The sequence below is a fragment of the Artibeus jamaicensis genome, unplaced genomic scaffold, assembly GCF_021234435.1.
Source record: "Artibeus jamaicensis isolate MK-2021 breed Jamaican fruit bat unplaced genomic scaffold, CSHL_Jam_final scaffold_3222, whole genome shotgun sequence".
NCBI classification, from domain to species: Eukaryota; Metazoa; Chordata; class Mammalia; order Chiroptera; family Phyllostomidae; genus Artibeus; species Artibeus jamaicensis.
Genome location: NW_026522038.1, coordinates 6,880,915 through 6,895,992, shown reverse-complemented (window position 1 = coordinate 6,895,992; position 15,078 = coordinate 6,880,915). Strand labels below are relative to the sequence as shown.

Below are 15,078 nucleotides of genomic sequence, written 5' to 3'. Positions count from 1 at the left end.
AGAGTAAATGCAACCAATGCTATTTATGAATAATGGTTACTGAGAAATGTAGACAAAAAAGGAAAAGGAGGAAGGGAAGACAGGAGGAAGGAGACCCAATACTTGCATTTAATTAAAAGTTTATCTTTCATATGTAGCTAAGCATTGGCCAAGGAAAGTAGGTTGAACTTGAGTATGTGCTGCACACCTCTCATTAACAGTGACTGTCACCCTACCACTGTTGACTGACATCAACAACACTCACCTGCAAGCAAATGGCCAGGTTCACTCTACAGCCAAACGAGGTGCTAACAGCCCGCTGATGGAGGCCCAGGTCTTTGAAGAGTTTTGAGAAGGACTGGGTGAGTGCTATTCGAGGCCGTTCTTCTGCCACCACCACACAGGTCCTTACACGGGACAAGTCCAGTCCTTGTGCCTACAAACAATGACAGCAGTGAGAGATCAGCCTTCCCAGTGCTCAGCTGTGTGACCTCCTTAACCAGACCCACCCACTCAGCAGAAACTCCACACAGACTTTTGTTTCGAGGGTCCAATGGCTGCACACCATTAACTGAAACAGTCTAGAATGTCTGTGTAAAAAATATAACCAGCACACAGATAACATGATCAGGGATGCTACTACAAATATATTTTAAATAATGGCAAGAAGCAACAGCAAGAATGAGGAGTAGAAAGGTTGAGGAGAAAGAAGCCAGGCCCTGTACAAAATAAGGTTCAGGGTTTGGGGAAGAAAGGAAGCATCTGAAAAGACCGCTACGGACATGGATGCACGGAAACTGGAGAGAAATAGGAAAACCTATTTCTAATGTAGAAATGGAAAACTAAAATGTTTGGAGAACTTTTACAAAGCAGCTTGCCTTTTATGTTCCATGAGACTTCACAGGTCAGAGAGAAATGCTCATGATCAAGGGCATCTCTGTTTCTAAGGTCCACACACCTCTGTCTGTACCAAATTCAGTTGATGGAGCAAAACCACAAAATTCAGAGGAGGAACAACCAGGTGAGTTTGCACACTCTCTGCAGTAAGAGCTGGGACCTGCTAAGAGGTAGTGGCTGCGTCTGAACGTGAATTGAGCTTGAGTGGTGGTGTCTCAGGGAGGACAATGGCCACACGCAAATCCCTTTAGTGCCTCAAGCACCTGCAAGGTGCCTTGGCATAGGGAGAGCTGACAAGGCTCCTGAACTGAAGAGGGCAACACACACATAGAGTGTTGACACTGAAATGTAGTCTATAAACGTGGTTTTATATACATAGAGTCACACAGGGAACATTAAACCCTGGGCAAAGCAAATGATATACATCGGGAATGTTTTGGGACACAGTGTAGCCTGGGGTTTGGGATGGTGGACCTGGAGTCAAAGATTCAAAATGTAGTCCCCAAATTCATTGAATGTAAGAACCTGGAAAGGGTGCTCAATTTTCCTGTAACTTATATTTCTTCATTTTTAAAATGAAGACAGTAATTGTTTCTATTTTAGAGAGCTGTTATGAAGGTGAAATGAATCAAAATGTAAAGTGCTTAGAAATCACTCAATTTTGATATTATTTCACTTTGGTTATTTATGCCCCTACAGGGAAATTTGATGAAATGCACTTATTCATTTCATTATGTAATAGAGGTGAACATGAGTAATAATTATGTTTTACAAATTTCTTTTCCTGTATAAATATATAACTTCAAGTAATTATACATTTATTTATGCAACCTAATTTCAAATTTACATTGTATTTCACTTGCTCAAATTTACATTGTATTTCGCCTGCTCAATTCTAATCCATTAAGTTGATAAAAAACATTCAGGGGAGGCAAGTGCTTTACTGTGTGTGTGTGCATACAAATGCATACACACGTACACACACGCACACGCACACACCCACACACACAAGGTCTGTCTGGATATGTACACAGAAACCCACACATCTGGGCACAGAAACAGTAAACAGAAATGAACACAGGTGATATGATTATTTCCTCCTTGTTCCTTGGATAAAGACTGCTTAATGTACCATGAAAATATGTCTATTAGTTGTCCCTGGTTTACATGAAAGGAAATGCTATTATTGTCATAAACACCACTGTTCACTTAACTGTAAAAATGAATTTTGGTTAGGATTGCTTACGACCTACAAATCAGGGTCCTCAAGGTAAACAAAAAATGGGAGCTAAATCTAAACCTATGACTTGAATACCAGTGTCAGAATCACATGAACTGTGCTGAAGAACTGAATCCACCAAGTAACAAAAAAGCAATTTGGGGCCCTTCAAGTAGACCTAATGGGATTCAAAACATCAATAACATCATTCGTACTCTTTGGATGGGGCAGTGACAAAATATTCATGTCATAAAATGAGGTTTTCACATGAAAACAGCTTTGTAAGCCCTCACATTTGTGAAGTGTTATTATTCTAACTTCGCCAAACCCTTTTCATGCCCTTGGACACTGCTTTCCCAGGACACTGGGAATGTTCTGCAGGCACTGCGAGGGGTGGGGGGTGCTTACCTTGAGGGATTCTGTCTGCGAGCCTAGCCCCTTGGTACAAAGCTCCATCACCGAATAGGAGCAAAACGTATCCCGGACTTTGTACTGACTGACGGCCAGAAGCCACAAAGCAGGGTTGGTTTCCAGCTCAGAAGGCGGAATGAGAATAGACTGGTGCCCAGAGTAGACGCTGCAGAGAGAAATGGAGAGGTTAGTGAGGATGCAGAGGAGCATCCAACCTCTGCCTGAGAAAGGCCTGTGCTCCATGTGCAAGAGAGGGGCAGTCACAGCTACTCTACACTTAGATATCTTTAAGCAAAAAATGAAGGCGTGTTCATGAAAACACTGTGAAAAACAGGAAAGAACTATAGAAATTATGACTGAGAGTTAGCACCAAGTTGAGGACTCACCTGAAACATCTAAGCTGTGATGCTGTGGGGTTTCTCTCAAAGCCAGTACTAAACAACAACCTGGGTTCTCTTTCACAGCAGGAAACACAGAACTGAATTTTGGTAAAACGTGGTAGAAGGGGGCTTAGCAAACCAGAGATGCTGCCTGTCTTTTGTAAATGAAGTTATTTGAGACTCAGCCACTTGCTGGTTTAAACACAGTCCACAGTGGCTTTGCACCAATAGGCAGGGCCAACTGGGTGCAACAGAGACCATAGAGCCCAAGACATTTACTGAAGGGCCCTTTGAGAAAAAGCATGCCTACCTCTGGTTTAGAACGCCAACACCCAGAGCAAATGAAAGAAAACGAACACAGATGAAGTTTGTCACTCAATTTTTAAGGTTTGAAATTTTGCTTCAGAATAATCCAAACAAATCACCAAACAGGAGAAATAAGGAAAACACATTTGCATAAGAGAACACATTTAGAGAAATGAAGGAAATGCTAGGTTACACATTTTGATTGGTCATCAATTGGTGGAGCAAGTGTGGTTTTAAAATAATGGAGTATTTGTCAAAACTGCATTTTTAATGGTTGCTGATGATAGATCAACATTAACAGATGTCATGCATTATAATAAAATATCCTCAGTTAATAATCTAACATTGAAGAAAAAGGGATTTTCCAGGTACAAACAATCTGGAAGGTAGGTGAAAAGCACAGTGAGCCTCAACTACTACACCATGATACTAAAACCAGATCTTCTGGAATGAAGCCAATCTCACATTAAAATTTCCACAATTGTTTACAATAGACTCCAACTGGTTAAAAAATGTGAGGAAATGAAGTTGACTCACAAAATCTACTTTCAACAGGGCCCTCAGCAGAAAAACGATTCTTCAGGGCATGCCGGGGGTGGGGTGGGGTGGGGAGTTCTCTTTTTTCTCTTATTCCTCTAGTCCAGTTTCATTTATTTTTGTCAAAAGGAAAGAGCAATCTTTGACCTTTTCTGTGATCTTTTTAAATGGTTTAATTATCTGAGATTTGTGTTTGGGACATTAATTTAGGCCATTCAAAATCACTTTATATTAAAGGTATTCAGAGGTCAAGGAACATCACAACAAATATATCTACATCACAAAATACTAATACAAGCCGATATTTTATTTTTTACTTTTGAGGCATTCCATATTTTTCTTAAAATAACCTTCCAAGAATTTTACACATGGCATCTGAAAACAAAGCCAAATAACTCCTTAGCTCCAGTAACATATCCAGGGACCAAAAGATTCTGCCCCCTCATACTCACAGAAGTTTTGATAGGGGACTCCAGACTTGGAAAATTTTACCTTAAGATAAAGTTATAAGTCTAACAGGCAATGAGTATGTTAAAGCTTTTGTTTCAGAAACTACAGATAAAGCTGGTTCTGGCTCCTGGGAAAACCAGCCAGACTTCTGGGGCACTGGCTAGACATTACCGCCTGGGGACAAGTTGGAGGCATCCGTGCCTTTTGTCCTCCAGGGGAGCAGAGGACCACTCCCCCCTTGGGAACAGCTAACTGCTGAGGACAGGAGTGTTGCAGCTTCTGAACCTCAAAGCCCTCACTGCACCTTGTTTGTCTTCCCCACCCCTCGTAAAAGGTCTTGCAAGGAAAGAGAAGGGAAGATGGTTTGTTAGGGTATGAACCCGCCATCTTCTCGGATCACCGGCCATCTGAATAAAGCACCCATAAAAGATTCAATCGCTGTCATTGCTTATTGGATTTGGTAGTTACATGCCGCCTAAATGCTGGTGTCTTTTCCGGTTGCAGTCCCAGGCCATCCTTAGAGACCTAGTCTTTTTTGCAGGGGCTGGAAGAGGTGAGGGACACAACACTCTCCTCGCTCCTGCTGCAACCCTGTTCCCCAAGGTGGGCAGCCTCTGAGAATGCTGACAGCAAGCTGAAGGGAGTTCCTATGACTGATCCTGTTGGAAGCTGCTATTCTGTTTTGCTGCGGTGGGTGGGCCGTCTTTCAGTCCTCCTCTGTCACTTGTGCTGCAGTCACACTGTGCTGCAGAATCAGCCTGCACACTACATCTGGTGTGACTGAATTAGAGCAGTTCTTAGTAGCTAATGTGTCAACTCCAGTTAGAAGCCTCAAGGCAGCATGAAGCAAGAAGAAATAAAAATAACAGAAAATTTATCTCTGCTGAGTAGATATTAAAAGAAAATCTCAGGCCCAAAGCGGGATTGTGTACTAGGTCAAAGATCTAATGTGTAGGCCTAAGATCTAACAAGCCTGCACGTCACACATCGAATAAGTCATAATTACCCCCTAGGAAGTGCAAGTCTTGATACAGATACATTTTGATACAGGGTGCAGCCAAGAGGGGGCCCCCCAAAAAGGGATTTGGAATGGTATCCAAAACTCAAGGTGTATGGGAATTATTGGAGAGACATATAAGATGTCCTCACCCCTTTCTCCACAGGTGTGAGTTGGGGGAAGGGACACATGGAGCAGGAACATGCAGGGCTGTTTTGTACAGCCACAGCCTTGCAGCTAAGCCATGGCAGGGTCTTTTACTTATCTATAGCCTTTGGTAGGTCACTTGGATATGTTAAATGGCTGTGGCCAGGCTTGGAGCCAGGGGGATAGAAGTCATCCCCCCCAAGATGTAACTGGGGGGCAGGTCCCCCAAGTTATAGCGCCTGCATGGGAGCTTGGAGAAGACTGGCTCCAGGACATGGGGCCATACCTGCCCAGACTCACAATGGTAGCTCAGTAAACTTGGAATAATACAGGAATACTGGCAGGTGTAACATTGTGGCAGGAGTCAGAAATGGGCGTACAGAGGAAGATTGACGTGGGGATTTAAACCCAGACATGACAGCCATTGAGGGAGGGAGCCATGCAGTTTTAGAAGAGTGAGGACCCCCTCGTGGCCAGGTGAAGGAGAACCACGTGGCTCTGTCAGAGTGGGGACCCCTGCAGCCAGGTAAAGAAGAAAGTCACGTGCTTTTGGTGGAGTGTAGACTCCTGCAGCTTTGGTAGAAGAGGACCATGTGGCTTTGGGGTGCTCCCTTTGGCCGAGTGGCCTGGGAAGCAGGAGAGATTTTGCCTGGAAAAATGGGTACAAAGAACTCTCACCAGTGGACCGTGAGAAGGTGTCACATGACTTTGTATTAATTAAAGATCCTGCCTGGACAGAGACATAGCTGATGGTGCCAGCAGCCTGGAAACACAGGCGTGTGCTTTTTTCCTGAGTTACAGTACCCTGAATTAGGGCAGGGGGAGAAGGAAGCCCTGTGTGGGTAGGTGGATATCCTAAAGGACTTTGATATTTTAATGAAGACATTAGGTTACTATTTTAAGTCTGTATAGTATTAAATAAACATTTCCTTTCCTTTTCACACATCTCTGGCATTGAGAGATAGCTTTCCAATTGGCAACAGATGATCGAGCCCAGTAGGTGGTCCGGACAGTATTGGTATACCATCCTCCAGAGTCTGGGCCCGGTGTGCCTGTTCTGTAACAGTTTTATGTTAGCGCTGAATGTCATTCAACCCACTTGTGAAGCGGGGTTAACACCTCCACCTTAGATTACCCTGTACAATTTTTATGGTGGCTCAGATCTGCACAGCTCACACCAAGGACTTTTACATTTCAGTGCTGGTACCAAACACGTCTGATGGCCCTTGAGCCTCATGTTGTAGGGAACTAAGATGTAGGAGAAACCTTATGATGACATTCCTCTTAATGTAACAATCTAGCATTTATGTCTTGTTCCCAGCGTCTTACTTCATAAATGCTATAGCATGAAAGGAGATCCAAAATGAAGAAAATTAAATACAAATCACTTACTACCTCTCCCAAGAATACATATCAGCAGGAGTGATTTGATCAGAAGCATGAGCACATGGAAGGGTGGCTAGCACACTGTAGAATTCGGGGTTCAGGAACTTTAAGCAGAGCTGTGAAAATCAGTAGGACAGAAGCCGATAAATCCTGATAACACAGGACAAGCAGAAAACCTGATTCGTGAGTTTTCTACTTGCTCTTTCCTTGCTCAGTCTTATAAGTGTTGATTGTTTTGTGTACTAACCAGTATTGATTTGTTGGCACTGGCTGTGAATACCTGCATGGACAAGACAAACCCACTTAAAGGCAGGTTGCTGGTAATGAACTACAATTATTTTTTGAGAATTTCTGTAACCTATTCTAGTGTAGATTTTAACTTCAAAAAGAACAAAATGATTAAGAAGACACTTTGGGGATATTTCTCCCTGTCTGTGGCCTGTATTTTCATTCTCTTGACAGTGCTTTTTGCAGAGCAGAAACTATTAATTTAATAAAACCCAGCCTGTCAATTTTTTCCTTCATGGATTGCATCTTTGGTGTCATATCTAAAAAGTCATCAGTCATCATCAAACTCAAGGTCATCTAGGTTTTCTCCTGTGTTATTTTTTAGGAGTTTTATAGTTTTACTTTTCACATTTAGGCCTCCGATCCATTTTGAGGTAATTCTTGTGAAGGCTGTAAGTTCTGGGTCTAGATTCTTTTTTTCTCTTCTGCATGAAAATGTCCAGTTGCCCCAGCACCATTTGATGAAGAGACACCCCTTGTTCTACTGTATTGCCTTGCTCCTGTGTTAAAGACTGGTTGATAATATTTAGGTGGGTCTATTTCTGGTCTCTACAGCACCAGGAGTGCTATAAAGACACAAATAATGGGCCCTAATGCAAATTTGAGGCTCTGGGTGGTGATGACATGTCAACATAGGTTCCTAGACCACAGAACATGTACCATCTGGTGGGAGATGCTGATAGTGGAGGAGGCTGTGCGTGTGTGGGCCCAGGGGATACAGAAAATGTCTTTGTACCTTACACTCAATTTTGCTGTGAACCTACCTAAAACTGCTTTAAAAAATAAAGTCTATTTAAGAAAATAAAAACAAAAACATGACTGACCACGAGAGAACAAAAGATATATCGGTAACTAATATAAGTTTGCACATTTGTATTTGAGTAATTTCAGATTATTAACCTGACAAAATACACAAACAACTGAAAACCATCACAACCTGGCAGCTGTGAGCAAGGCAGCCACTTGGCTCACTTGGACACATACCACCCTGTGTCACACGGGTGAGCCTCCTTCACTGACAGGCTAGTGCCTGTAATGTGCACTCAGTCAATTCAATACTGGGCTGCATAGCATGAAATCTACCCATTTTAAGCATAGAGCTAAATAAACTTTAGTAAATTGCAGAGTTGTATAATCATCACCACAATGCAGTTCTAGAACATTCCATAACCCTAAGGGTAGGCCTGTGTCCATTTGTAGTTGATCCTGTTGCCAGCCCTTGCCACAGTCATCATCACTCTCCTGTCTCCAGGTTTGCCTTCTCTGAACATTTCCCACTAATGGCACCGTGATGCAGTTATATGATGTGTGGCCTTTGGGATCTGGCTTCTCTCACTCAGCACAGTGTTTGTGAAGTTTACCCACATGGCAGCTGTATGCCGTTGCATGAATGTTTATTCATACAACAAATACTGTTTACACACTGCCCACCAGTCAGTGGACATTTGGATTATTTCCTTATTTTTTTCCCTTTAAACAAAGGCTGCTGAGAATGCTTCAAGCATCAAGTCTTTGTGTGGACATGTTGCCCTTTCTCTTTGGTAGATGCCTAGGAGTGGAATTGCTGGGTCATATGGTACATTTATGTTTAATTTTTAAGAACGTGAGAACTGTGGTTTCATCATTTTCCATTCCTATAAATGGAGTATAAGAATCCTATTTCTGTACGTCCTTGGTTACCTTTGCTTAACAGCACATTATAGTTTTGAAATCAGGAAATACAAGCCTCCCACTTCATTTTCTGTCTTTAGGTTATAACTGTTCTATTGGTGACATGGTAGCTCACTGGGTTTAATTTGCATTTCTGTAATGACTATTAAGCATATTATCATGTGCTTATTGGTCATATGTCTATTTTGGTGAAATGTCTGTTCGAATCTGTTGCCCATTTTTTAAATATTTCACTTGTCTATGAGTTTTAGGAGTTTGTTTTATGTCTGGTTAGAAAGACTTTATCAGATAGATGATTTGCCAATATCTTTTCCTGGTCTGTGGTTTGTCTTTCACTTTCTTAATGGTGTCTTCTAATGCACAAAAGTTTTAAATTTTGTTGGAGTGTAATTTATCAGTATTTCCTTTATGTATTGTACCTTTGATGTCATACCTAAGAACCCTTTGCCTAATCTAATATTATATTTACTTGCCTTTTAAATAAATGTTTTATAGTCTTTGTTCTAATCTTAGGTATATGATTTACTTTGAGTTGATTTATGTATATGAAGTTAGGTAGAAGTTTAATCTTTTTCACAGGTGGATTTTCCTTTTGCCCGGCATCATTTGTTGAAAAGACTGTCCTTTCCCCAGAGTTGCCTTGGTTCCCTTTGTTGAAAAATCAAGTGACCACACATATAAGGGTTCGTTTTCTGGACTTTCAAGTCTGTTTAACTGATTGTTTTATGTATCTACCTCCATATGTACGTTATATCTTTATGCTAGTACCACATTGTCTTGGTTATAATAGTAAGTGTTGAAATTGGGAAGTCTGAGTCTTCCAACTTCATTATTCTACCCTAAGATTGTTTTGGGTATGTGGTGGGTCCTTTATTTGTACTTTAGAATCATGTTGGTACTTTTAGCAACTGAAACAAAAGAGCACCAGCCTGAGAACCAAAAGGTCACAGGTTCAATTCCCAGTCTAGGACACGTGCCTGGCTTGTGGGCCAGGTCCCCAGTTGGGGGTGTTGGAGAGGCAACTGAATCTCTCTTGCATTGATGTTTCTCTCTCTACCTTTCTCCCTCCTTTCCTTTTTCTCCAAAAGTAAAAAAATAAAAAAGAAACAAACAAACAAAAAACAGCTGAACAGCCCCAAACAACCAAATCCTGCTGAGATTTTTGACAGGGGTTACACTGAATCTTTAGACCAATTTGGGGAGAATTTCCATTTTAACAATATTGAATCTTCTTATCAGGGAATATCAATTCTCTGACATGCTTTTAAGAACATGTATGATCTTACTAAATATTTTCAAACCATTCTATCATGGCAATGGTTTTCAGATAATTAACCTTCTACTTCATGACTGAAGGAAACTTTAGGATAAAGATATACAAAAAAAACTATTCAACCTTGGCTGGTATACCCCAGTGAATTGAACACCGGCCTGTGAACTAAAGGGTCACCGGTTTGATTCCCAGTCAGAGCACATGCCTAGGTTGCAGGCCAGGTCCCCAGTAGGGGGCACTTGAGAGGCAATTACACATTGATGTTTCTCTCTTTCTCCCTTCCTTCCCTTCTGTCTAAAAATAAAGAACTAAAATGTTAAAAAAAAAAAACTATTTGTATCAAATTAAAAAAAAAAGAACTCTGAAACAATCACAAAGTTAAAGGAAATTTCCAAGAAGTCATATAACTTTCTCTCTTGAATCACTTGAGGGTGAGTCACTGACTTTATGTCCCAACAGTCTCAAATACTTTAGTCCCTAAAGTTTGCTGGTATTTTGTTGGGAACCGCTCTCCTGGTTTAAGGAATTGTAACTGCCTCCTATGGCTAAGACTGAGTGAGTGACCTCCGGAATGTGAGCCACAGGAGATAAAGATTGTCTCTAGTAGCAAATGCTGCCTCAGTTTCCTCTCCCTGCCCCCAAAGCATGATCAATGTTGATGATGGGTAGGACTTCTCACACGGAGAGAGGTAACCTAAGCCAGACATGATCACTTGAGAGGCCATCATGGAAGGACTCAGGGGGCTGCAACAAAGAGGGAGCAATGGATTCTCCCCCGCCGCGCCCCCGCCCCGGGCTATTGTGACATAGCCCAGTCCCCATTTCAACCTGGGAGAAGCACTGCCTGGCTCTAATCCACTTAAGCCTAAAAGCCTATGATAGGGAAGGCAGTGCAGCTCCTTGCCTTGCTAGAGCGATATCCGGGGTGTTAGGCCTAAGAAAGAATATGTAAAAATCCTGTGAAACCTGCTTTGTTTAGAATGCTCTCATTTAAATGATAAGGGTCCAAGCAAGAAGTTTGTTCCTCAAAGTTTTGTGGCTTGTTAGCTATCTGACCCTGACTGAGAATAAGCCCTCATAGTTCTTTGAATGCTATCTATTGTTTGATCCTTACCTTTATTCTTATGCAAATGAGTCCAATAAAAGCCCCTTGAGGAAGGGGCTCTTGGCCCTTCCCCTTTGAGGGATCGGCCACCTTTCCTCCCCAAGCAGATCATGTCTTGGTAGTTTCACTTTCATCCGTGGTGGACAGGGGGGACTTTGTAGGCAAAATTGCCCCCCACAGTATTTCCAACAAACAAGTATATTTTCCTCCACAAGCCAATTAAGGGCTCAAAATCAGGACACTAATTGATACATTTCTTCCATTAACTCTTTTCAAGTTCCATCAGACCCTGCTCAGGTTCTGCCAGTTGTCCCAGTGATATCTGACTGTGAAGGGTCCAGTTCAGAGTCTCACCCTGCATTTAAGCTGTCAACTCTGTCCAGATGGAGCCTTCAGAGCTTCCCTGACCCTATGACAATGGCATTCATGAAGATGACAGGCCACTGTGCTATTTTGTGTCCCTCAGTTTGAGTGTCCAATGTCCCCATGATTAGACTGAGGTGAAGCAGCTTTGACGCAGTGTCCCTCACTGCACCCCTCCCAGTGACACTCAAGGGCCCCTTGTCTCACTGTTGATGAGCTTCACTTTGGTCTCTTGGTTCAGGCTTCTCCACTGTGAAGGTTCTCTCCTCTCCTTTATAATGAACAACTATTTGGTGGATGGCTACCATGTAAATCCTTGTTACTCACTGGGCTTTCAATTTGTCATCTACTTATATGTGAATGGTTGGATAATTTCTCATTTCATAAAGTGTTATAATCTATTATAACCTTTATTTGGATGCTCTTGAAGTTTGGCCAGTGGGAGTCCCTGTAAGCTGGCTTATTGGTCCTTTTGGCATGCCCTTCCTCATTCTGTGGGCACTGCCTTGTTTCTCACACAGACATTCAGGGTCATCTCATACATTTCCTATCCCAGCCTGAAATCAGCCTCTTCTTAATGTAGCCCTGGCTTGTTTGAGAGGAAAACGCTAATTACAACAATTATGGATGGTGGGCATTCTCACTGCTATTGGGTAGCTACTCTCAGATTCAGTTTCAGTTTTTAAAGCAAGTCTATTGGGATCTGTTTCTACAAAGGATTTCAGAATGAAGACGTTCACAGCTATTAGGCATTTATGTTTAACATTGCAGGGTCAATCAAGAACACTGATTTCTAGACTTCTGAATGAATCTTCAGGAAAGACGTTCATTAAGTAAAGTTTGGTTGCAACCTTCTCTGCACAGTTTCTTTGAAGACCCCAACCCATCCCTCTCCTGCTATAGGTGATGCACATTAAAAACTCACTTTCCCTTCAACAGCACCTTCTCTGTTGCCTGAGTGGGGCTTAGGCTTGATGACTCTGCAGAACCAGGAAGCCCTTTACTCAGGCGCTGCAGCTTGTCCTTAGCACAGACAGCTGTCCTAAAAGGTCAGTAGTTTGGGACAGGCTTCCTACTCAGTTGGCCAAATATGGCTAAGGTCACTTTGGCCCTATTGTTGGGATGGTATATTCTGAACTATTTCCCAAGAAAAAGCTACCCACAATGCTGTTGCATTTTAGATGGAGGCACAAATCATTAAAATACACTCTAGGGTTCAATTCTATGTGCGCTCTCAAAATGTTTTATTGTACTAATTAGAATGTCAGTGTTTTTCAAAAATACAAGAATTGTATTTTAATCCAGTCTAATACTATTAAATATTATGAAGGCATTGAGATCATTGTTTTAGAAGAATGTTTAAAAACATGAGAAAAATGTCTACTATAGACTATGAGGAAAAAATGAAAATTATGACCAGTTTCATACTGTAACACCTCAGTTTATAAATATATTGATGTACACTTATAAAATTATATATGTAACTTAAAGGTTTATGGGTGAAATGATGTGTTGTTGAGGTGTTTGCTTTAAAATGTCTCATATAAAAAGGGTTGGGAAAACTGGGAAGAAGGATGAAACAAAATCGGTGACATGCTGATCCATGTGAAACTGGGTGGTAGGTGCTGGTGTTTATTGGAGCATCTTTGTGCACACTTACATATGTGGTATTTCCAGAAGGTATCCAGCCATGTAATATGAAAAGTAGAACTTTTATTGAGGAAGACACAAGGTACAAGAAACATTGTACATAGTACAATGACTCCTCAGTCTCTTTCAAAGTAGGCACCTTGGGACCTCACACAGTTCTCTCAATTGCCATCAGCTGCCCTGTAGTATTTTCCTGAGTCTCACTGATGGTATGAAATTTCTTCTCTTTCAAAGGTGATTTTATTTTTTGAAAAAGCCAGAGTCAGAGGGTGTTAAATCTGATGTTTTTTTGGATGTTTTGCCAAAAAAACTGCACAAGACGTGATGTGTGAATGGGCAGGTGGTTGCCCACAGATGTGGCCTCCTGAATAATTCAAATGGTTTTCACAGAGAAATGTTCAAGCTTAATGCAAAATCTGATGCAGATTTGATGCTGTACTTGCTCAATCATTTTGAATACGATAGCCATACAGTACACATGCTCACTCAATGGAGTCTACCACCGCCATTGACTAGTACAGTGAAGTCGTCATTGTCTATGCATGTCCACTCCTATGCTGTGAGTTACATCAATGTCATGCAAAGTATTCTTGTTATAATAGCAATGTCTGTACTTTTTCTGGACAGACCTTGGTATGTTAATAATAAGAAATATTATGCTGTATTAGAAAACAAACTCTGAAAGGCTATATGCCAAATGCTAAGAGTGAATATTTCTTGGTATCACAAGGTGGTATGATTATTGATGATTTTATTTTCTTCTTTATACTTTGTATTTTCTAAAGTTTTTACAATGAATATATATATATATATATATATATATATATATATATATATATATATATCCTGAAAAGATGACAATATGTCTCCATGTTCACTCTCTCTATAAATACCTGTTAGAAGCTGGGCTTGGAGGGCTGATGGCTGAGGAGCATTGGACCCTGGACGCGAGGCCAGCTGCCTCCCTACCTCAGTAGCAGTCCTCCCCGCCCCCCACACCCACACCTGCATCAGGGAGAAGCTTGAAGGAGGAGAGTGCCTGCATCAGCCACTGATTTAATGCAAATTCCAGGACAGGGGTAACTGTTAGGATTTCAGAGTAAAAGAACACAGCCGCCATCTTTGTGTGTTTCAGTAAACTTCATGGAGACTAATTTTGTAAGACACCCCAGAATGCGGAACCCATTCCACTCTGAGAGCCTGGCTGAAAAATGTGGCAGAAGAAGGATCAAAACAGGGATCAGTCGCAAGAAATCATGTATGATTTATTTATTATGTTAAAGGTATTAAAGGGAAACTCACCTGCAGAGGCACCACAGAACAAACCCAAGTCCACAGTAAGGGTCCAAGCAGATGGCCACTTCTCTAGAGGGGTAGAGCTCACACTGTAGCTTAATGGATCGGCAGAAGGCACTGGTGGCTGCGTGACACATCTGCAAGACAGCAGGGCCCACTGAGTGCATGGAGCCCAACACCAGTGTCCAGAAGTGATTTAGGGCAGGGGGCAATTGTGATAAAACTTTTGTCATTCATAAGGCATTTTTACAGTAATTTAAAATACTCTACACTGACCGAAGTGAGACTGATGCTGGGATTGGAGTGGCTTGTTCCTGTCTTCATGGAACAAGCTACTCCAAGTGGTGGACTCAGTGGTGGGCTGAGAGTGGGTTTGGCTGCCATCCCAGGATATAGCTGCCATATCCCATTGTGCAGGTCTGTGATTCCAGCTCAGATGTGTGATCTTCAGCAAACTCTGTACCTTCTCTGAGCCTCCCTGACTTGGAGCTTGTTCAACCCTCATGCTCTGCTGGTCCCTGTTGCCCAATAGTGCTGCATTGGGCTTGGAGATGGGACATGAATAAAGTGTAGGAGAGAGTAGGTTGCTCTATTCTCATTAGTATTCCCATTTTAAATAAGAAATCCACACACAGACACACGACTTTCTGTTCCCCTCAACCTAATAACTCTAGCAATGGAAGGACCAATGTCTTGCATTTGAATAGCTGGTTAGTCCACCAA

General features: G+C 41.8%; 1 protein-coding gene across 1 annotated transcript; it reads right to left on the bottom strand.

Annotated features, from left to right (window-relative positions):
• Positions 1 to 244: 244 nt before the first annotated feature.
• LOC128626131 (disco-interacting protein 2 homolog C-like) lies at positions 245 to 14,522 on the bottom strand (the record flags this gene model as incomplete). Its single annotated transcript, XM_053657030.1, has 3 exons — positions 14,362 to 14,522; positions 2,504 to 2,672; positions 245 to 415 (listed from the first exon to the last, which is right to left on the bottom strand). Coding segments are annotated over exons 1-3 (501 nt in total), but the record flags the coding sequence as incomplete, so codon positions are not given.
• Between the last annotated feature and the right edge of the window lie 556 nt (positions 14,523 to 15,078).